General features: G+C 53.2%; 4 protein-coding genes across 14 annotated transcripts in view; 3 read left to right on the top strand and 1 right to left on the bottom strand.

The window, feature by feature from the left end:
* Cyb561d2 (cytochrome b561 family member D2) overlaps nucleotides 1-21,184 on the bottom strand; it is a 42,258-nt gene that overhangs the window by 12,066 nt on the left and 9,008 nt on the right. The window contains exon 1 of one of the 3 annotated variants that reach the window (XM_004834112.3): nucleotides 16,300-16,369. The exons of 1 other annotated variant lie outside the window; for it this stretch is intronic. The gene's annotated coding sequence lies outside the window, so the exon portion shown is untranslated. Of the gene's footprint in view, nucleotides 1-603; nucleotides 2,131-16,299; nucleotides 16,370-21,184 lie in introns of those variants that run through there. One more of the 3 variants, XM_004834110.3, reaches the window with a different exon arrangement.
* Nucleotides 215-9,152, top strand: Rassf1 (Ras association domain family member 1). 9 transcript variants are annotated; one of them, XM_021236729.2, is made up of 6 exons: nucleotides 215-490; nucleotides 2,124-2,230; nucleotides 6,733-6,837; nucleotides 7,149-7,350; nucleotides 7,473-7,588; nucleotides 8,178-9,152. In XM_021236729.2, the coding sequence occupies exons 1-6, from the start codon at nucleotides 241-243 to the stop codon at nucleotides 8,544-8,546; spliced, it is 1,149 nt and encodes a 382-aa protein (XP_021092388.1). In that variant the 5' UTR covers nucleotides 215-240; the 3' UTR covers nucleotides 8,547-9,152. The 9 variants fall into 9 exon arrangements, with proteins under 9 accessions (XP_021092388.1, XP_087042248.1, XP_004834185.1 ...); XM_087186122.1 differs by having other exon boundaries at nucleotides 7,053-7,350; nucleotides 7,473-7,582; nucleotides 8,341-9,152; XM_004834128.4 differs by having other exon boundaries at nucleotides 7,053-7,350; nucleotides 8,341-9,152.
* Nucleotides 10,296-13,319, top strand: Tusc2 (tumor suppressor 2, mitochondrial calcium regulator). The gene is made up of 3 exons (XM_004834129.4): nucleotides 10,296-10,558; nucleotides 11,839-11,959; nucleotides 12,102-13,319. The coding sequence occupies exons 1-3, from the start codon at nucleotides 10,413-10,415 to the stop codon at nucleotides 12,165-12,167; spliced, it is 333 nt and encodes a 110-aa protein (XP_004834186.1). The 5' UTR covers nucleotides 10,296-10,412; the 3' UTR covers nucleotides 12,168-13,319.
* Hyal2 (hyaluronidase 2) lies at nucleotides 16,675-20,651 on the top strand. The gene is made up of 4 exons (XM_004834130.4): nucleotides 16,675-16,801; nucleotides 17,618-18,581; nucleotides 19,053-19,133; nucleotides 19,918-20,651. Exons 2-4 carry the CDS (start codon nucleotides 17,655-17,657, stop codon nucleotides 20,323-20,325), a joined length of 1,416 nt encoding a protein of 471 aa, XP_004834187.1. The 5' UTR covers nucleotides 16,675-16,801; nucleotides 17,618-17,654; the 3' UTR covers nucleotides 20,326-20,651.

Here is a 21,184-nt window from a genome sequence, read left to right as displayed (position 1 = left end):
AAAAAGAGAAGGAAAGCAAGGTTAGGGGCTCTTCAAGAGTGCCTCCATCCTGTCCCACCCAGGGGCCAACACTATTGGCTCGAATGGGTTTCCATTGCCCAGCTCACCGGTCTCCCAGCGCTTTCCCACCGCCCTGCCGGGATCCTGGGGGCGGCGCCCAAGTCGCGGCCCGCCCTGAGGCCCCACCCGCCCCGCACTCGCTAGTGCCCAGAGCGGGTGGAAACACTCCCTGAGAGTGCCATGTCGACGGAGCCGGAGCTCATTGAGCTGCGGGAGCTGGTACCCACTGGGCGCCCCGGCCCGGGTGGCAGCCGGCTGGAGCGTGCCAACGCGCTGCGCATCACGCCTGCCACCGCGCACAAGCCCGCACGGCAGCAGGCCCCAGGCCGTGGCCACCACTTCCAGTCCGCAGGGCCCACCACGCACACGTGGTGCGACCTCTGCGGTGACTTCATCTGGGGCGTTGTGCGCAAGGGCCTGCAGTGCGCGCGTGAGTAGTCGCCCCGCAGTCCAGGGAGAGCGGAATGGGCGGGTAAGGGGCAGGGACATCGCTGCAGGACAGCTCCCGGAGGAAGGGGTGGATGGGGACTGTCTAGCCCTTACCTTGCTTCACCGAGGAATAGAGTTCAAAAAGATAGCTTCTCTCTTCTGGTACTCCATCCAGGGCTGAGGTGCAGTCGGGCAGAGATGGTTGCCTGTGAATAACGGTGCTGATTCCAAGTTTGTCTTTAAAGTGACTTGGTATTTTTTTTTTTTTTTTTGGTACCAGGGATCGAACTCTGGTCCTTACGCGTGCGGGGCAGGCGGTGGAATCACTGAGCTAAATTCTCGGCCCGACTTGGTCTTTCTTGAAAAAAACCTTTGTACCCACTGTCCTCTGAGCCCACATTCCAGGCCTGCCTCTTCCAATGATTTACTCAGTGGCCCCTCCAGAATTCCTGGGGTGAGGCGAAATTAACCACCTGTGGGATGAGGCCTGGGAAAAGTTAAGAGTTTGGGTGGGCTCCCTTCAGGCAGGAATTTTGTTGAGTCTTTATTTAGCAAACATTTATTTTTGAGCCCACTGAACCAGGTGCTAAAACAAAGAAGACAGTCGTACACTCAGTGGTCTTCCTGATCTCGGGGGAATCACCAGCAAGTGTTTTGGACCATACAGGCACTTAGGGATGGTCCTTAGGCCAGTGGAGGCATGGAGATCTCATCCAGTGCAGGAGTATGTCTCACATTCACTGGAGAATCACAGAATTTCATGACAGAACACAAAACAGGCTGGGACATTGCAGTGTCCTCAAGGAGAAATAAAGCGGCCAGAGTGATGAGAAACAGACAAGAAGTAGAAACAAAGAAGAAATCAAAAAGATGATAGTGGCAATTTTTCACAGAGATGAGGAATGTGGCAAGGCTAGGGGTGAGGTGGAAGAAGAGTTAAATTTTGGCCATTCACTTGAAATGTCAGCTATCCAAGGAAAGGTACTGATCTGAGGAGTCAGGTTGGTGCTGGAGCCTTGGTTCTGGGACAAGTGAGTTTAGACGAGCAGGGCAGGGATCAGGACTGAGCCCTGGACATCACCTTTAGAGCTGGACACTCTAGGCAGAACCAGCCGAGGAGCTGGCCATAAGTTGTAGAGAAATCAGAGAAAAACCTGGAGAGTGTGGTGCCTGGGAGTCAGCATCAAATGATGCAGAGAACGGGAGTGGAGAATGGACCACCAAGTACCCTGACCTGGGCAGTTTTCTAGAGGGAAGGGCAGCCCTGACTGGAGTGAATAGAGGAGTTAAAAGGAAAAATTAAGTGTACGTAGACCAGTGTTTTGGTCTGAGGGGACACTTAACAGAGGAGATCGTAGGTTAAAAGTTTTTTCCTTCAAGTTAAAGGCAGAAGGGGTAAGCTCTGTACTACCGGTAGCAGGCCTTGTTTCCTAGCCTTCCAGCCAGTTTCTAGACACGCCTGGGAACCAGTCTTAGAGTCAGGGTAGCAGTGGGTGGTGACCAGGCCTGAGACAGGGGCCGGTCACACAGAGCTAGACAAGACGCAGCCTTCTCTCTGGGGCTTCCCTTCGGTTCCCGGGACCCTGTTCCCAGCTGGAGCTGGGGCTCCACCTCACGGCCAGCCATCTCCGCAGACTGCAAGTTCACCTGCCACTACCGTTGTCGTGCGCTGGTCTGCCTGGACTGCTGCGGGCCCCGGGACCTGGGCTGGGACCCCGTCCTGGAACGGGACACAAACGTGGTGAGCGCTGGGCTGGGGATATCCCAGCGGGGCGGGAATGCGCGGACAGGCAGGGGACAGAGCCGGCGTTCGGGGGTAGCCGCGTTCGGGGGTAGCCGCGTTCGGGGGTAGCCGGGGCACTGCGCGCAGTGAGCGTCTAAAAAAGTAGCCGGTTTCCGCGCAGCAGAGGCGCTAATCCTACTCGGAGGCTTGGCTGCATGCCCAAGGGTGCTGAAGCCACGCGGCTCGGCGCACGCGCACTTCCCGCGCCTGCTCCCGCCCTCTTCCAGCCTAGCGGCGGCGTTGACACACATGCGCAAACTCTCTAGAATGCTCCCTAGGTGGGGCGGAGCCTGCCAGTCAGAGCTGGAGTACAGCTGCTTGGGCAATGAGGTCATTTTTGGAGGAGCTGCGTGTGTGTCCCCACCCCTCGGCATTCCTACCCCAATAAGACAAGAGAACTATCTCGGCTGTCTACGTTTCAGTCTTAACGGTTGCGGTGAGCGCTAGCCTGGCGCAAGCGCACACTGACCCACGCGCACACTCACGGCGCGCCCGGGGCGGTGGTTGGAGGCTCGAGAAGCGCGGGACTAGGGTACCGGGACGCGGTGATGGGCGAGGCGGAGACGCCTTCTTTTGACATGACCTGGAGCAGCACGACCAGCAGTGGCTACTGCAGCCAAGAGGACTCAGATTCAGAGCTCGAGCAGTACTTCACGGCGCGCACCTCGCTGGCACGCAGGCCGCGCCGAGACCAGGTGGGATCCGCGGGTGCCCACGGCGGGCGCGGGGCGGGCGCCGGAACCCGCCCTCCCCAGTGAGTTGCCGCGGCGAGAGCCGGTCCGGGCGGGACGGGGCCTCGGAACCGTGTATCGGGTGCTCCTCGGGTAAAGTCCTGGTTCCTGCGCGTCGGTCCTGGTGCCTGCCAGGGCCCCCTTGTGCTCCTTGTCACAGACCGGTTGAACCAGAACTAGCAACTCAGTAACCTGGGGTGGACCGGAGACGGGCGTTAGCCATCGATGACTAAAGCCAGCTTCGTAGCCTGAGCTAACATCTTAATTTCGCTTCTGGGAGCTTCCACGCCCTCCCTGCGGGAACGGAGGAAGTGGAGGGGGAGGAATCCTCTCCAGGAAACGAGAAGCATGTTTCGCAGGGGAGAGACAGGGCCGGCTCTCCATACGCACTCCGCACCCCGGGATGGAGCCTGCTGAGTCCCCAAGCCTTGCTGGTCCTGCTCTGTCGCCAGTTGTATGTAGAATTGATGTAGAGGATTCCAATTTCTGCTGGAGATTTGGGAATGGATAGGAAGAAAACCTTGTTTTGAACTGTAAGCATTCTCGAGCGGTTTACCTACAAGAGGATGGGAATGTCCTACAAGAAGTGAAGAGGTTACTAATCCAAATTCGTAAAGTGAGGTGCCAGAGCAGCTGGGCCTCTCAGAGCCCCCTAGGTGCTTCCATTACCAGAGACCTCTGTGGAGGTGTCATGTCCTGAGCTGAAATACTTCAGGGGAGCGTACAGGCCATACAAGAAAGAGAGACGGAGTCTGTGAAATTTAGTATACCTGGCAGAAGAGAAGTCAAAGTTCTCATTTGATCCAAGAAAATGGAGTTGTGGATGATGCTTTAGATGAAAGTTGACAAAATTCCTTATAGAAAGGGTGGTGCTCAGCACCCCAAAATATCAGCCCAGAGCTGAGTGCAAAGTTCCAGTGTGCATCCCTAGGGTTCTCTTCATGTCACTCACCGTTAGCCATCTCCATTATGCAAAGGTAGAAAACCACAAGACACTAGCCAGCTTGCAAAGGAGGCTGAGAAGTCCCAAGTCTTTTGTGAAATAAGACCATCAGTCACTACTGACGGTAGTAGAGGGAGAGGTTGCTATAGTGCAAAGAAGGAAAATTCCATGGTCCTGCTGTATATCCTTCTGGGTCATTGTTGAAATCTATGCCAGGCTTGGTGGCACACACTTGTAATCCCATCACTCAGGCTGAAGCTGGAGGATCTCCATAAGTTTGAGGTCACCCGGGGGTACATAGTGATTTCAGGGCCAGACTGAACTACACAGCAAGAGCCTGTCTCAAAAAAACAACAAAAAATCTTCTAGGCAGCTCTGGAAACAGAAAACTAAACTTCCTTTTCTAGAATCCTGACCAGATAGTACAGTGACTCTAGTCCAAGTCCTTTGTTTTACAAATGGAGGTATTGCACTGAGGTCACTGAATCCCAGTCCAGGACCCCAGGATAACCAGGAGGGGAAGAGGAAGGAGTTAATCTTCTTAATCCCAGGTTGATGCTTAGGCATTACAAAAAAGTGGAATAAATGGGGCCAGGGATTTAGCTCAGTGGTGCCACACATGCCTCACAAGCATAAGGTCCTGAGTTTAATCCCCAATACAAGGATTCGGGGAGTGTGGAATAAGTTAGCACTGTCTCTGTGCCTTCCCTGTTCTGTAAATGGAGCTCTTCCTTGTCATGGCAGTAGAGTCTACTCAGCATTCCTCCTGCCCCAAACCCCTCCTGAGTACTCCTCCCTGTTGGGACCCTTCTATCCCAGCCTCTCTTCTTGGACCTGAACAAACATCCACCCCTTATTGCCAGTCTCTAGCCCTCATTTTCCAGGGCCCACATCATTTGTTCTGTTTGTTTGTTTTAGTTTTTGGTTTGTGATGTTTGTTTGTTTGGTTGGTTGTTTGAACAGTGTCTCACTCTGTAATTCAGGATGGCCTTGTGCTCACTGTGTTGCCCAGGCTGGCCTCAAACTCAATGCAAATCCTCCTGCCTCGGCCTCCCAAGTGCTGGGATTACAAGTGTAACAACACCCAGGCAATACCATTTGTTCTTACAAGCCTGACAGGATTGCTCACTGTCTCTAACACCTGTTTCTCCTGGAGTTTACTCCTTAATGCTGTCCTCCATCCAGGAGACCTTTGGAAACTTGCAGAGGGAGGGGCTTCAGTTCCCAACCCTTCTTCAAAACCTTTTTCCTGTAAAACATTAGCAGCAGGTTCTAAGTACAGAGTATATTGCTGCTGAGTGTGGTGGCACATACCTATAATCCCAGCACATAGGAGGCTGAGGCAGGAGGATCACCGTGAGTTTGAGGCCAGCCTGGGCTACACAGTGAATTCAAGGCCAGCCCAAACTAAACTACATACCGAGACCCTGTCTCAAAAAAAAAAAAAAAAAAAAAGAATGCTGAAAAGTCTTGGGTTTTGTCCTGCTGTATCATTTTCTCCCCATCTGTCCTCATCAGTAGTATAAACAGGTTAGGGAGCTCCCTGACTGCCTTTGGCACAGAGCTTGAGGCACAGTGTCATTCTCCAGGAGACTTTCTGGTGAGAATCCCCCCTCAACAAGACATTGGTCAGTGGTGATCTCAGCTGTGCTTGTGACACTCCTATTTCCAACTAGGGCCTGTCTGATGTCAACAGGAAGTAAGACTGATGGACATGGAGCCAAGTCGGTTTGGTAGAAATTCAGAATCCTGGCTGCCCTAGCCCACACTCTACCCTTTCGGCAAGAATCCAGTCCCTGGAAGAGGGTGGAGGGAATTAAGTGGTAGAGCTAAAATCTTTGGGCTAAAGGGAGAAGTACAGAAGCCCACTTGCTTGGCACATGTGGGACAGGCTATACCAGGAAGTTACCTGTGTATCTGGTAGGTTGAAGCCTGGCCTAAAGCCACCTTTTGTGCAGGTTGGGTCAGGGTTAAATGGCATGTCACAGTGCTTTCCTCACTATGTCTGAGATGTAGAGGATTGGCCCTAGGAATCCCACCAAGGAGTACTGACATTGTAAAGATTACCGCCCCCCCCCCCCCGCCCAGTGGTGACTAGACTACTGATGTGCATCAGTCCCCACACCTGCTACCCTGCAGTGGGTCATGACCCTTTGCCAGGATAGAGTAGACAAATGGGCTGCCTTCTCCAGGACAAACCTTGACTCTAAACCAAATTGGGTACTGGGATCTACTGCATTGGGATATGGTTTTACTCTTATTTTTCTCATTTGTATTGTGATGCTGGGGACCAAACACAAGGCCTCACTCAGGCTAGGCACTACTCTACCACTGAGCTATACTGCAAGTCCGGAGCTAGGATTTTACTTTACATGAGAATCTGTATTCAGATTCCTTATTTTCCTAGCTCCTAGCCATATGTCTGAAGTTGCTCCTGATTCTTTGCTATCCTTAAGGCCACAACCTGTTCTGAGGTAGTCCTATACAAGCAGTGAAGAAGGGCTGGGGATTAGCTCAGTGGCACTGAACCTGCCTAGCCAAGGACAAGGTCCTGAGTTCAATCCCCGGTACTGAAAAAAAAAGAAAAAGAAGCAGTGAAGAGAAGCCTAATGATCCTAGCTTTGCTGTCTCTACCCATAGCATGCAGATCCAGAGTGATGATGAGTTCAGGATAGATGGACTTAGTGCCAAAGGCAGTTGATTTCCAAGGGCTGCCCCAGAGGCCCATTTTTAGAGAAGCCCTGGGTTCCTCAAGGGCCCTGTGTCTGTCTATACTGGCCTTTTAGGATGAGCCTGTGGAGTGGGAGACACCTGATCTTTCTCAAGCCAAACTTGAACAGAAGATCAAGGAGTATAATGGCCAGATCAACAGCAACCTGTTCATGAGCCTGGTGAGTTGATTGCTCAAGAAGAGGGCATGGTGAGAGCAGGAACCCAGCCATGTGCCTAATGCCCCAAAGAGTCATAGCCAAGATATTATTCTTGGGTGGGCCCAAGCAATAATTTATATATACCCAGCCTAGCCCTAAGTAGACAAAAAAGAACCCTGGACTGTTCTGTCTCAACAGGAATCTCCTGTCACAGTTTGGTTTCTCTTTCTCTTTAGAACAAAGATGGCTCCTACACAGGCTTCATCAAGGTTCAGTTGAAGCTGGTACGCCCTGTCTCAGTACCCTCCATCAAGAAACCACCTTCCTTGCAGGATGCCCGGAGGGGCCTGGGGCGGGGCACAGCTGTGAGACGCCGCACCTCCTTTTACCTGCCCAAGGATGCTGTCAAGCATCTCCATGTGCTGTCACGCACACGGGCCAGTGAAGTCATTGAGGCCCTCCTACGCAAATTCTTGGTGGTAGATGATCCCCGAAAGTTTGCACTCTTTGAACGGGCTGAACGTCATGGCCAGGGTAAGCTTCCTACCCACCCCAGCCTCTGTGAGAGTATATAGACATGTACCTGTGCATGCAGGGGCTGAGGTGGCTTGGCCTGCCTCTGACCATACATCCCTTTCCGTGTTCCTGGCCTTCAGTGTACTTCCGGAAACTGTCAGATGATGAGCAGCCTCTGCGGTTACGGCTCCTTGCAGGGCCTAGTGAGAAGGCCCTGAGTTTCATTCTAAAGGAGAATGACTCTGGGGAGGTAAATGTGAGTACATAGTCGTATTTATATCCTGGGGGTTGTCAGTAGATAAGGCTGTTGGGCTATAAATACAGTAAGACTTGGGGAAGGAATTGAGCTAGAGGATAAGCCCTGCAAAGCCTCTATGGGAGCATATGGGCCCTGTAGCTAAAGCAGAGTCTTCTGAGCCACTCATGCCAAGGCCCAAGGCCTGTCCCAAGGACTAGGTAGACTTGTCTTAGTTCCTTGCTTTTTCCTGGTGTGGAAAATTCTCTGGAGATTCAGGAGTCTATCTAATGGCATGGTGAGCCCAGGACAGCATGAAGACTCCCCTTTAAGCATTTGACTTTTTACCTAGGGGCTGGGGATATAGCTCAGTGGCAAAGTGTGTGCCTAGCACAAGGCCTAGGGTTCAATCCCTAACACTAAAAAGGTGGTGGTGGCAGGTCTAGTTCAGTGGTAGAATGCTTGCTTAGCATTCATGAAGCCCTGGGTTTGATCACTAGTCCTGTTTAAAGAAAGAAAAACTCTCTTTTGACTTAGGGACTATGTATCTGAGGATAGGTACAACCTGACTCAGTGGGGTAACTTTTTATATGATCCTTCTTCTATTTAGACTACTGTCAAGAATTCTAGCAAAGACTATTCAAGCAAGAGCTTAACATCAAAAAGCCCAGATCTAGCTCTTGTGATCATTATATCATGGCTTTCTCTGGGGAGGGTCTGCCTGCTTGGCCATGCCTGCTGCATCCTGTGTACTTCCCCTCACCCTCTTCCAGTGGGATGCCTTCAGCATGCCAGAATTACACAATTTTCTGCGCATCCTGCAGCGAGAGGAAGAAGAACACCTCCAACAGATCCTGCAGAAGTACTCCCGTTGCCGCCAAAAGATCCAAGAGGCCCTGCATGCTTGCCCCCTGGGGTGACCTGTTATATACCTGGGTGGCAGGAGGAAAGTAGGCAGTGCCAAGAGCGTGCTGTGTGAGTGTGACAGGGCCCATGGGGGCCTGAGGAATGAGTGTGCATGAAGGCTCTCCACTAATGGGGAGAACAAGCCCAGGGAACAGCAAAGGAGCTGACCCCCTGTGTCCACCAATGGGTGTAGCAGGGCATGTCTTTGCACCCCTCTGCCTCTCATATACTGGGTTATAGCAGTTTAAGGCTGCCCTGGGCAGCTGCTCCAGGCTTGCAGCAGAGGTGGAGCAAATAGAAGTCTCCTTAATTTGTGTCTCAGATATGAGAATCTTGAAGATCCCACAAACAAGGGTAATGTTTACAGGGATTGAGGGCCCTCAACTATGAAAAGAAGTTGTGTTCTGGGTCTTGAGTGAAATCTCAGGATAGCCTTATCAGAGCCAAGAGTGAGTGTTCAGAATAAGGTAGGCATTGAGGTGGAGTCTAGGTTGCTCTTTATACTGCCTTCCTGAGGTCAAGGAGTGTTGGTTTACAGTGCAGATAGCGCCTCAGTGCCTCCCAAGAAGGATGTCCCTGGGCCAGACCAGGGTCTTCATGATGAGGACAGGGGGCCAGGCCCATTCCTCATTTATCATCAAAGCCAGGGTCTCTCCCTGAGATGTATGTTTGTTTGTCTGTTTGTTTGTTTGAGACAGGGTCTCTCTTTGTAGTGCAAGCTGGTCTTGAACTCACTGTGTAGCCCAGGCTGGCCTCAAATTTGTGGTGATCCTCCTGCCTCAGCATCCCAAGTGCTGGAATGACAGGCATGTGCCACCACACCTGGCTCCCTCAGATGTTTTTGTTGAAGTGTATGAATGTACTGTATGTGATGTTTTGTAGCCTCAACTGAATGCCTCCTGTGGGGAAAAAGGGTGGGGGGGGGGTGACATCATCAGGACCTGAGGCCTGAGAAAATTGGCTGAATAAAGATTTAAGACAACTCCTGCTTTTGGACTCTATTGTGGGCCCATAGCTGTGGTTACCTCTCATGCCAGTGGCTGCCAAGGGTGATGGACAGGTATCCTGTCCTTATCCTTTGGAAGGTTGACATGGAAGCAATATGTGAAGGAGATGTGTATATGTCGTCACTCAGCACCCTGGGGCTTAGGTCATGGTGGAAGCAAGAATAAGCTGCAGCTTATTATTACTAGGAAAACCATTCTCACCACACACCAAGAAGCTGTAGTATAGCTCCTTCGTTTGCTGCTGTGGACCAGGCTCTGCACATGGCACTTAAGAGTAGAGCTGTTAAGGATTCTTGTTTCCATGAAGCCTGTATTCTGGTGAGTTTGGAAGAAACAAAATTTGAACTTCTTCAGACCTCAGTGTAACTACAAAACATTTGGCCAAAAAGGCATTAGGCAGCTCGTTTTCCTTGGGCTAGGTTTCTTTACACGTGACAGTAATGATCACAAAAACATGATTAGAAGCTAGATGAGCTTCCTGTGGCCTGGTTGGGGGTTCAGGTCCTAAAATGCTGGTTGGAGATAACCAGGTTGAGTAGGTCAGCTGAGCCCGAGCTCGGCGATCAGGGACTTTTAGAACTCCCTTACGGGCCAACTAGTCTCCAGAAGAAGAGGAAAACATTGCCACCGTTTGGGCGAGAACTGTCCGCTTGGCCTTCTGGGACCTGGGGAGTTGCGGCGCATGCTGGGACGCCTAAACTCTGAGGGTAGCCATTGCCCCGCCTCAAGGACGGACAAGAGCAGTAACCAATCAGAGAGGGCAGCGTGCAAGGCGTACGGAAGCGGAAGTGAGGTTTCCGTGGAGACAACCCAGCCTGCGGAAGGCGGCGGCGTTACCACCTAAGGACAGAGGCTGGGGCTCGGCATGGTGGCGCGTTCTGCACTGTGAGAGCGCAGCGGCCGCTGGATCGCCATGCGACGGCGACCCTGACATGGGCGCCAGCAGCTCCAAAGCTCGGGGCCTTTGGCCCTTCACCTCGGCGGCGGGAGGCGGCGTCCCGGAGACTACGGGCGCTGAGCAAGCCTTGGTGAGGCCTCGAGGCCGAGGGGTGCCCCCCTTCGTATTCACGCGTCGCGGGTAAGGGCGTGGATTCTGCTTCGGGGAGGACCGCAGGCGGCCGGGCACACCGCACCACAGCAAGCTCCCACCGCTGGACCCCTGTGTTTGAGCCATGACGAGTCTTGCATTTCGGGGCCCCATCGGAGCAAGAGATGGGGAAAGCCGGGCAGTCAGCTTCTGGAGGCCTAGCTGCTTTAAAAGTCTCCCTAGGAAAGAGTGGGCTTGAGGCTTGACCCTGAGCAGGCACACTCCGCGGTAAAACTAAGATAGGGCCTCCATGAGAGCTCAGGATCTCTTTCATCCCTTACAGCTCAGCCTGAAAATTGAGGATTATTACTTTCTCCCCCTCTCCCCCAGTTCTTCCAAGGGGAGAATGACCTTTTGTTTAGAGTTCTCCCCTTCCCCACCCCACAGTAGTGGAGATCGGACCTCTGAGAACAGTGACTGGGAAAGCAGGGATGGGCCCTGGGGTTGAGGGTGAGGCCAAGGAAAAAAGACCCTCACCTGGTTATGTTTTTCAGGTCTGCAGCACTGACCTAATCTCCTCTTGCTACAAGTGCCCACACAGGAGCATCAGAATTGCCTGACCCTAGTAGGCTCCTAGGGATGTCCACTCCCTATGGTGGAGATTTAGAGACCCAGCAGATGTGGCTGCACCAGTCACTGGGCGTGTGATGTAACTTTCCTCCCTTTAGGCTCCTTCTTAGCTTGGACATCTGCTACCTCAGTCATTGGCACTGGCCTAGAGACTGAAGTGAGACCAATGCCCAGGGCACTACCTCACCCACTCTTAAGTCCTAGTTGAAGGGGTTAATACTGGAATGGCTGCTCTTGCAGGAAAGCCACTAATAAGAAATGGCAAGGGGGGATTTAGCTCAGTGGTTCCACTGCCTGCCTCGAAAGCACAGGTCCAGAGTTCAATCCCCAGTACCAGAAAAAAAAAACAACATACAGAAATGGCAAGGGCCAGGGATTAAGCTCAGTGGTTCCACTTCCTGCCTTGAAAGCACAAGGTCCCGAGTTTGATCCTTGGTACCAAAAAAAAAAAAAAAAAAAAAAGAAATGGCTTTGGTATGGCCTCTTTTCTTGAGAATATGACGGAGTAACACTAGCATTGCCCCATTCCTCATTTCCTTCTAGTAGACCCTAAACCCCAACTGAAGAATTTTCCAGGCATGTTATCTTCTTTTTCCACCAATTGTTCCTCTCAACTTGGGACTGGGCACACTTCTTGTGGTCTTTAGTATTTGTTATGATTGGGACTCCAGCCCAGTCTGTTCCCTTTTTCATCTACACAGTTCCATGTTCTATGACGAGGATGGGGATCTGGCTCATGAGTTCTATGAGGAGACAATCGTCACCAAGAATGGCCAGAAGCGGGCCAAGCTGAGGCGGGTGTATAAGAATTTGATTCCTCAGGTGAGCAGCTGGGCAGTGGTTATAGAGCATACATCAAGTATGTGCAGGTAGACCCAGATGGGATCTATTGAGGGTGGGCCAGATGGCTTCCTAGAGCAGAAACTCTAATCTGACTCTCATTAGCCTCTGTTTTCCATGGCAGGGCATCGTGAAGCTGGATCCCCCCCGCATCCACGTGGATTTCCCTGTGATCCTCTACGAGTTGTGAGCCTGGTGGGTGACGGACACAAGGACCCCCTCTGACCCAGCAAGAAACTTCCAGTCTCAAGGTGTGGCTTCCATTGAGAAGCCCAGGCTGGGGCCACAGCCCTGCATAAACTCTGTTGGCCCAGCTGTGAGCAGGGCAGTCCTCGGTATAAGTTGAGTATTGGGTTGTGTGTGGACAAGAGAGTGTTGGTGTCTGGCAAAGGCTAATGGGAGAGTTACCAGCAGAGCTTTCCCAGCCACAGGGCATATGCCAGTCAGGAATGTGTGGTTCTTGGTTCCAAGCTTGCCTAGGGCCCAGCCTTACTAGAAGCTACAGCACTTTACATGCAAAGTCTGCCTTCTTCCAGCCCCTGGGCTTTGGGAGGTCTACACAAGTGGGAACTTCCTTTCCCTCACTTCCTTTACCCCCTAGTCAGAGCATTTCAGCCGTTTGCTACCTCGATTCTTCCTATATTGGACAGAGGCTGGGGACAGCACCAGCCTGATTCTTCCCACCTACCTGCCATTTGTTCCCACTTTCAGATGGACAGTTTGCTGGCTGTTAACTGGAATGAGGACTGGTATGGGTAGCTTCTTCCTTTCCCAGGGCTTGGCTGATCACTCCCCAGTGCAACTAGTTATTGCCCTCTCCTCAGTTAAGAGGTACAGGCCAGAGTCAGAACAGGTTGTGTGGATGTCTGTGCCTATGGGTAGTTCCCCCGAGACTATTCTAACCTTCCCCCATGCCTTTGCACCAGCCATTCCCCCTACCACCCAGTTGGGAGGGTAGTGGACCCTGTGATTAAGAACAACATACTAGGGCTGGTGCCAGTAGTGCTATGAGGAGACCACCACTCTTCCCCCACAGTATCTTCACCCCTTCTGCATCAGTCAAGGGAAAGTACTAGGGCCCCTTGATAGGGACAGAAAGGAGGGCAAAAACATAAAAGGAATACTGTACTTAAAATGTGAAGATTTGTAAATAGTCTAGTCCATGATGTTGGGGCAGAGTCTGATTTCTACATAGAAATGACTTTTTTTTTTTCTTTTAATTCCTTATTGTGCAAGCTCTGTGCTTCTAGCGTGGGACATCGCTTGGGGATGGTGCTCCCCAGCATAGGAAGATTGTTGTGTTATTTGTTCGATTTCAATAAAATTATTTGTAGATCCTGTATCTGAGAGTGGCATCTTCTGGAACTGTGGTACCCAGTGTTTAGGCTACCACCTGGGCTAAATACACCTGCTCCCAGGACTCTGGTGAGTCCCTCAACTCCAGCACCAACAAAGGGTTAATAGCATGCCTGTGGCAATCCCAGCCCTGGCCAGCAGGTGGCTGTATAGTCACAAACCTCATCACAGGCCCCCTGTAGATGAGTGGGGCACTCACCTCTTTGTGTTCTGTGTGGTGGGGGCTCCTGGAATCAGCCCTTGGGATGCTTTGCTAGGGATTGGCCCCACTGGCCTGGAGTGTGACCCCAGACAGTTCTTTGGTTTTGTTTGTTTGTAGTTTTTTGGAGACAGAGTCTTGTTCAGGTCAGCCTTGAACTCACTATGTAGCCCAGGCTGGCCTTGAACTCCTAGCAATTCTCCTGCCTCAGCCTCCTGAGTGCTGGGATTATAAGCATGCACTACCATGCCTGGCTCTGCCTACACTTCTTAGGGCCAACTGTGAGGCAGGCTCTCTAGTAGCCTTAGCTTTTGACCATCAGCTCAACTCCCAGTTAGGGAGGAATTCAAGGACCCAGTTTTGGGTCTGTGCACTTGGCCTTCCAGTCTTTAAGAAGTTTGAACTTCTTACACTGGGAGCAGGATTGCCCTATGCAGCCTGCACTTGGAGTTCTGTGGCCCAACTTTCCAATCCCCATAAGAGGCCAGCCTATGGATCTGTCATCTTCCTCTTTTACCCCTAATAGGGCTGGGTATATAGCTCAGCAGGGCAGCACCTGCCTGGCAGGTGCAAGGCCCTGAGTTCAATTCCCAGTACCAAAAAAAAAAGCCACTTTTACCCCTACTGTTCAAGGACCAGGGCTCTCCTGTGACATCCTATCTAACACGCACGCACGCACGCACGCACGCACTATCCCAGCCTGGGGGCAACTCCCTGTACTGGGCCTCCCCAGCTGACCCCAAAGCTGGAAACAATGGGAGTCAGGGCAGTGCTTCCTCACTCTCTCCAGCTGGGCTGGGCTCACTTCCTTCCTGCTGGCTGCCTGAGGAAATGTCCCTGCCCTGGGATAGTCTGGTGTGGACTTTGTTTTCCCAGGGGTCCTACTCTTGGAGGCCTCTGTCCTTTGTGAAGTCAGCACAGTGTACTGGGAGAGTGCATCATTCCTTGCCATGTTCTGGACTCAAGTCCTCAGGGCCTGACTCCAGGATATGTACCCACCTCCCTCAGCCCCCTATGTGCCCTTCTGTTAGAAGAAGGACCCCTGGGGACTGGAGAGGTAGGCTCAGGGTGATCTGAGAGAAGGCAGTCTTCTGTGGGACCAGCCACCCTCCCACTGGAACACACCACCTTCCTCACCCCTGTAAGAGCCCTGATGCTATACAATAGACTAAAATCCCACAGGAAAGTACCCTGCAGACCCAGCCCCTGCTCACCCCCCAGTGACTCCTACAGTCACACCCATTAGCACATTGTACTGCCACACTTGGGATGCTTCCACACTCAGCTCTTGGAAGCCCCCCAAATTATATACCCCCCCAAGCTGGTTCCCTTCTTCTGCACCTGCTCTAGGGGACCATCAGCTGAACACCCTCAAGTAATTTTTTTTTTTTTTGGTACCGGGGATCGAACTCCGTTCCTTGCACTTGCGAAGCAGGCAGCGAAACCACTGAGCTAAATCCTTGGCCCTTCCCCCCCAACTAATTTGACTCCTTAAAAGATCACTAGGTGGGCCAGGGATTTAGCTCAGTGGTTCCAGTGCCTGCCTCAAAATCGAAAGGTCCTGAGTTCGATCCCTGATACAAAAAAAAAAAAAAAAAAAAAAGATTACCACCTGGACCACCCTGTCATCCTACTGGACTTGAGAATGGGCCCCAATCCCAAGGGAAGGCTGGGTAAAGAGGTTCCCCAGTGTTAAGGGAATTGTGGGCATGGGGGAAGCTGATACCTGGGCCCAGGCCCATAGCCTTCTTGTCACCTGGCACCGCTGGTGGGGACAGTTCTTACACAGGCGAAAGATGGGGAAAACAGCTAGCCAACAGGGCATACCGGAGGGAAACAGGTCAAGGCGATCTCTCCTCCCCCACCAGTTCCAGGCCCTTTCCTCTCAGAGGGGCAGCAGGAAGTGAGGAGAAAGGGCTGGGAAGGGAGGCAGGAGCCAGTGGGAGGGAATGGGATTTATCAAGTCCCCGGCGGAATGCCCAGCGGGCAGCAACTGGCGCGAGTAGCCAGGCTGGAGAGGTTCACCCCAGGAAGGCGGGAGGCCGCCAACCTACTGGGCCGACGGACTCCCATGCAGGTGAGCAAAGCGCAGGGCGTAGCAGGCTGCTATGAGGGCCGCAGACGCGCTCCCCACAGCACTCTATCTCCTCTCCCGCGCCGGGGCGGGGAATGGGCAGGCGGGCAGAAGAGGCCCTTGGGGGAGCTGAGTCCCAAAGGAGCAAGCAGATCTAAGGAACAAGGTCTCTCACAGGGCTTGTCACGGTGAAATTCCACGCCTGTTTTCTACCAGAGGAACTTGAGAGCCGAAAGGGCTCAGGACATGGGAGGCAAGCCCCCCACACACACACCGGATCCTTCAGTGGACTTTCTCCGAGGTGCGGCCAGAAACTTCTGCTAGAGTGGCACCTTCTCTGGAGTTGAGAGGGACCCCCCAGGAGTTCCAGAAGCCGAGCAGGAGAGGATTCCAGGGATTGGCCCGGCCCTGTGCGAGGGGGAAGGGGGCACCCGACTGAATTTCCCTGTCCCCAGTCTTTCAGCCAGGCTGCGACTCACAGTCGGAGTTGCTAGGACAGCTAAGCCCTGCGGCCCTTGGCCCGTTCTTATAGACTGGCTGGGGTGGCTCTTAAAGACCGCAGACGCGAGAAGGGGATCCAGGATTCTTAGGGGGCGGGGCACTGCTGTTCCAGGAGGCCCCGGATCCCCTTAGGTCTAAGTCCCGTAATCCACACAAACGGCCCCCAAGACTTGAGTCTACAGCGATGCATACCTAGATCCGCAGCAATTCCCAGCCAAGGCTTTGGTGTACCACAGCGCCTCCTTATGGCCGAGCCCGGAAACGCCACTCCTTGGGTCCCTGCTCTCCGTTCCTTATCCTGTCTCTTTAAGGGGCTGGCTGCACCACGGGGCCGGGAGGACTATACCACCAGCAGTGGGCTGTGGGGGGTAAGTCTCAAGCCGACTGGCTCTCGAAGGCTGAGACTCCAGCAAAAACTACCATCCGAAGTGACCCCGGGCTTCAGCTAGGTGGTAACTTTCCTTAGCAGAGGACCTGGGGGCCCTCGAGCCTGAAAGGCAGCACTGTAGACGAGAAAAGCGGGGACATCTTCCCGGTCGAGGCGCCGGTCCTGCCCCCGCCCACCTCCCGGCTGGATTCTTAAAGGGCCGGAGGTCTGGGGGCGGAGCCAGCAGAGGCGCCGAGCCGGGGTCCTGCCTGGGCGAAAGGCTGGAGCGAGCTCAGCTGTGCCCAGGATGGCGGCGCCTCGCGCGAGGTGAGGGCAGGAGATGCAAACTTGGCAGCTCTCTCCCCGTGGGCTGGGCTCAGAATCCCCAGGGTCGCCCCCAGAGATGCAGCTTGGGGCCCCAACCCCCACCAGCAGGGCTCTGGCCCCACGTGCGGGGCGGGGGCGGGGTCCCGCACAAAGGCCAGGCAAGTGCTCTCCACCCGGGACTCCCCGGCGCTGGGCGGGCGAGCGCATTCCGATGGCTGTGGAGGAAAAGGCAGGCAGGTCGCTGGCTCCAGTGTGGGAGGTCGGCTGCCCCTTTGTCATCGCTGGGCCTCCTCCAAGTCTTGGAGAGTGTTTGCGCCCGAGACTAAGCCCGGGAAGCTTCTCTAATATGCCAGGCCGGCGTTGCACAGATTACCAGCTCCACGGCCACGTTCCTTCCTTCCAGCTTCCTAAGCTTTTGTATGACCTGTGCCTGCTTTACCAAAATGCTATTGCTACTTTGGATCCAGGGTACAGAGTGGGGCTCGGGGCTACAGAGCTCTCAGAAACCATGTACTGAATGTATGGCTCTGGCAGCAAGTCAGTAGCCTAATTCATCCAGTTCTCAGAAGGGTCACAGACCTAACAAATTCTTGCCCAGCCATAGGCTGCCTGTTCCAGGAAGGAGCCCTATGCTCCTGGTAGTGAGTCCCCAGGGTGTTTTGCCCACTTTTCAGTGGCCTGTCTGTAGCCATGTGTGGTCTGAACAGGCATGGGTACAGTGTCCCACATACATGGGCTTTTAGAGTATAGCAGGGCTTAAGGTGAGCACCTCCAAGATTGTCTAGACTGATTTGTTTTCTCCCACCCCTCCTTTAGTTCCTGACCTGGTGCTACATTTCCTGCAGTTCCCAGCATGCGTGCAGGCCTAGCCCCTACCGTCACACTGGCCCTGGTGCTGGCAGTGGCATGGGCCATGGAGCTGAAGCCCACAGTGCCACCCATCTTCACAGGCCGGCCCTTTGTGGTAGCCTGGGATGTACCCACACAGGACTGTGGTCCACGCCACAAGGTGCCACTGGACCTGAAGGCTTTCGATGTGGAGGCCTCACCCAATGAGGGTTTTGTGAACCAGAGTATCACAATTTTTTATTATGACCGGCTAGGCCTGTACCCACACTTCAGTGCAGCCGGGACATCTGTACATGGTGGTGTGCCACAGAATGGCAGCCTCCAAGAACACTTGGGAATGCTGAAGAAACCCGTGGAGCACTACATTCGCACTCGGGAGCCCGCAGGGCTAGCTGTCATCGACTGGGAGCACTGGCGGCCAGTGTGGGTGCGCAACTGGCAGGACAAAGATGTGTATCGCCAGTGGTCTCGTCAGCTGGTCGCCAGTCGCCACCCTGACTGGCCGAAAGACCGCATAGTCAAACAGGCACAATACGAATTCGAGTTCGCTGCACGGCAGTTCATGCTGAAGACACTACACTACGTCAAGTCAGTCAGACCTCAGCACCTCTGGGGCTTCTACCTCTTTCCTGACTGCTACAATCATGACTATGTACAGAACTGGGAGAGCTACACAGGCCGCTGTCCTGACGTCGAGGTGGCTCGAAATGATCAGCTGGCCTGGCTGTGGGCCGAGAGCACGGCCCTCTTTCCCTCTGTTTACCTAGATGAGACACTGGCCTCCTCTGTTCACGGCCGCAACTTTGTCAGCTTCCGTGTTCAGGAGGCCCTTCGTGTGGCTCAAAGCCATCATGGCAGTCATGCACTCCCAGTCTATGTCTTCACACGACCCACCTACACCCATACCAGCAGGCTCACCGGGCTTAGTGAGGTATGTCCCTCTCAGGGTCCTGCCTTCCTCCCTGGGGAACACTGCATATTTGGGTTATCAGCATCCATGGGGTTCACTGGCTACTCCATCTCCAAATTATCTTCTTACTAATCTTGTGAAAGGGTAACATCGTTATCCTCATTTTGTAGATATGATTGAGGCATAGAGATGAGAAGTTTGCCCAAAACTTCAGTATATCCAGAACAGCACAGAGACTTGGACCCTGGCATTATGACTTTGGAATCCCTCCTGGTAAAGCCATATGCCATAGGCTTCTGTATGCCCTTAGCTTTGGAGATTGAGGTGTAAAGTGGATTAGAAATGGGCTCATTTAAGGAGAAAGCAAGACAGGCAGAGAGTGCTGGAGGCAAATAGTGCTACAGGAAGTCAGGTTAGAAAAGGCCTGTCCACTCTTTCCTCTTTCACCCTGTGGTCCCAGTCTTCTCCAGTGACTGTCCCCTTCCCACGCAGATGGACCTTGTTTCTACCATCGGTGAGAGTGCAGCCCTGGGTGCAGCTGGTGTCATCCTCTGGGGTGACACCTCAAGTATGGTAAGTGAGACCCACCCAGCCTGCTGGAACTGAGTCTACAAGGACAGGCAGAGCATTTGGACTTGTGCTCCCTAACTCATTAGGTGTGTAAACCTAGTCTGGCTTCTTTTTCAGGCTCCCAACCAAGGTGTTGTCCCCGATCTTAATAGAGGAGGGCACGCCTGCCCTCTCCCAGGAAAGAGGAAATGCTGTCCTTAACAGCTGTCAAGTTCCACCCTTCCCAGCTGGGCTTCAGTCTGTCCCCATCCACTTCTCAGCAGGAACAGAGACTGAGTGCTCAGGAACACCTCTGTGTGTGTATACACAATATGTGTGCTGTTAAAAAAAAAAAAAGTACAGTAGTAGGTGTGGTGGTGCATGCTTATAATCCCAGCACTTGGGAAGCTGAGGTAGGGGGACTGCCACTAGTTTGAGGACAGCCTGGGCTATATAGTGAGTTCAAGACCACACTGAACTACAGAGTGAGACCCTGTCTCAAAAAAAGTAAAAACAAATAAAAATGGTAGAGTTGGAGGGCCAGAGATTTAGCTCAGTGGTTCTGCCGCCTGCCTCGCAAGCAAAAGGTCACGAGTTCGATCCCCAGTACCACAAAACAAAACAAAAAAAATGGTACAGTTGGGCAAGGGGTATAGCTCAGTGGTAGAGTGCTTACCAAGCATGCATAAGGCAGGTACCAAGCATGCATAAGGCAGGTACCAAGCATGCACAGTGTGAATAGTTTCTGTCTGGACCTGTGGGCTGAAGCAGCTGACCCTGACCTGTTATCTCTGGCCTCTGTTCCCAGGAGACCTGCCAGTACCTCCAGAATTACCTGACTGATCTGCTGGTTCCCTACGTAGTCAATGTGTCCTGGGCCACTCAGTATTGCAGTAGGGCCCAGTGTCATGGTCATGGGCGCTGTGTGCGCCGTAACCCCACCTCCAGTACCTTCCTGCATCTCAACACCAGCAGCTTCCGCCTAGTGCCCGGCAGTGCACCTGATGAACACCAGCTGCGACCTGAGGGGGAGCTCAGCCGGGCTGACCTCAACTACCTGAGGACACACTTTCGCTGCCAGTGCTACTTGGGCTGGGGTGGCGAGCAATGCCAGGACCATGGGCATACAGCTGGAGGTGCCAGTGGGGGCTGGGCTGGGTCCCACCTCAGCATCCTGCTGGCTCTGGGAGCCATAGCCCTTACCTGGACCTTGTAGTGGTCTCTCACCTGGCTACCAAGCCAGCTAGCTTCTGCCACAAGGGCTCTCCTGGACATGAAGGAGCCTGTAGGGGGTAGACAAAGTGGAATCTAGAGGGGACAGAGCCCCCAGGATGCCTAGCAGGACATCCATACCAGCTGTCACACCCCTGTTCTAAGGGGGAGGGGAAATCCCCTGAGAGGCCCTTTCTCTCCCTGCCAAAGGGAAGGAGGATGCAGCTGGGCTGGGGAGGGCCTGACCCTACTCCCTCCCTTGCCCCTGGATAGTTTGTTATTATTATTATTTTGGGGTCTCTTTTCTAAATTAAATATAAAACAATTGTTTCTCTGCTTGGTCTTCTGCTTCTGAGCCGGGGCATGTGAGAGAGATCCGAGGGTCACCGGTAATGAGCTCAGATCTCTGTAAAACCCTTTCTGCTGGGAACTTCTCACCTGAAAAATGTGTTCACCAAAGCTGCCCGCTTTGCAGCTGTCCTGTTAGGGCAGAGGCCACTCCTCCCAAACACCAAAGACCTCACTTCCTGTATTGATAGGAATGGGGTTAGGCCCAACCTTGTCAGAGGCAGAGCTCATTGTGCTTCTCACCCCTTCCCCTAAGCTGGGCCGCCTCACCAGGGAGATTGGGAAAAAGTAGCAGTTTCATTTTCCCTGCTTCTCCCACTGGCAAAGACATCGCCTCTGCTCCCTACCCCCAAGAGTGGTGGATTCCTGCCACACACACCTTTCCTTATCTGGGTCACTGCCCTTTTTGTGTAGCAGGGAGGGAGACTGGCAAGGAATTGGGATATCCTGAGGTTCAGCCCTTGTCACACTATGGAAATGAATAATGGGGCTGAGGGAAGGCATCCTGAGCCTGA

This window comes from Heterocephalus glaber, unplaced genomic scaffold (genome assembly GCF_053883595.1).
Source record: "Heterocephalus glaber isolate CG9 unplaced genomic scaffold, H.glaber_assembly_v1.0 deba00001504, whole genome shotgun sequence".
NCBI classification, from domain to species: domain Eukaryota; kingdom Metazoa; phylum Chordata; class Mammalia; order Rodentia; family Bathyergidae; genus Heterocephalus; species Heterocephalus glaber.
Note: the sequence above shows the minus strand (reverse complement) of the source record. Positions and strands in the feature narration are given on the sequence as shown.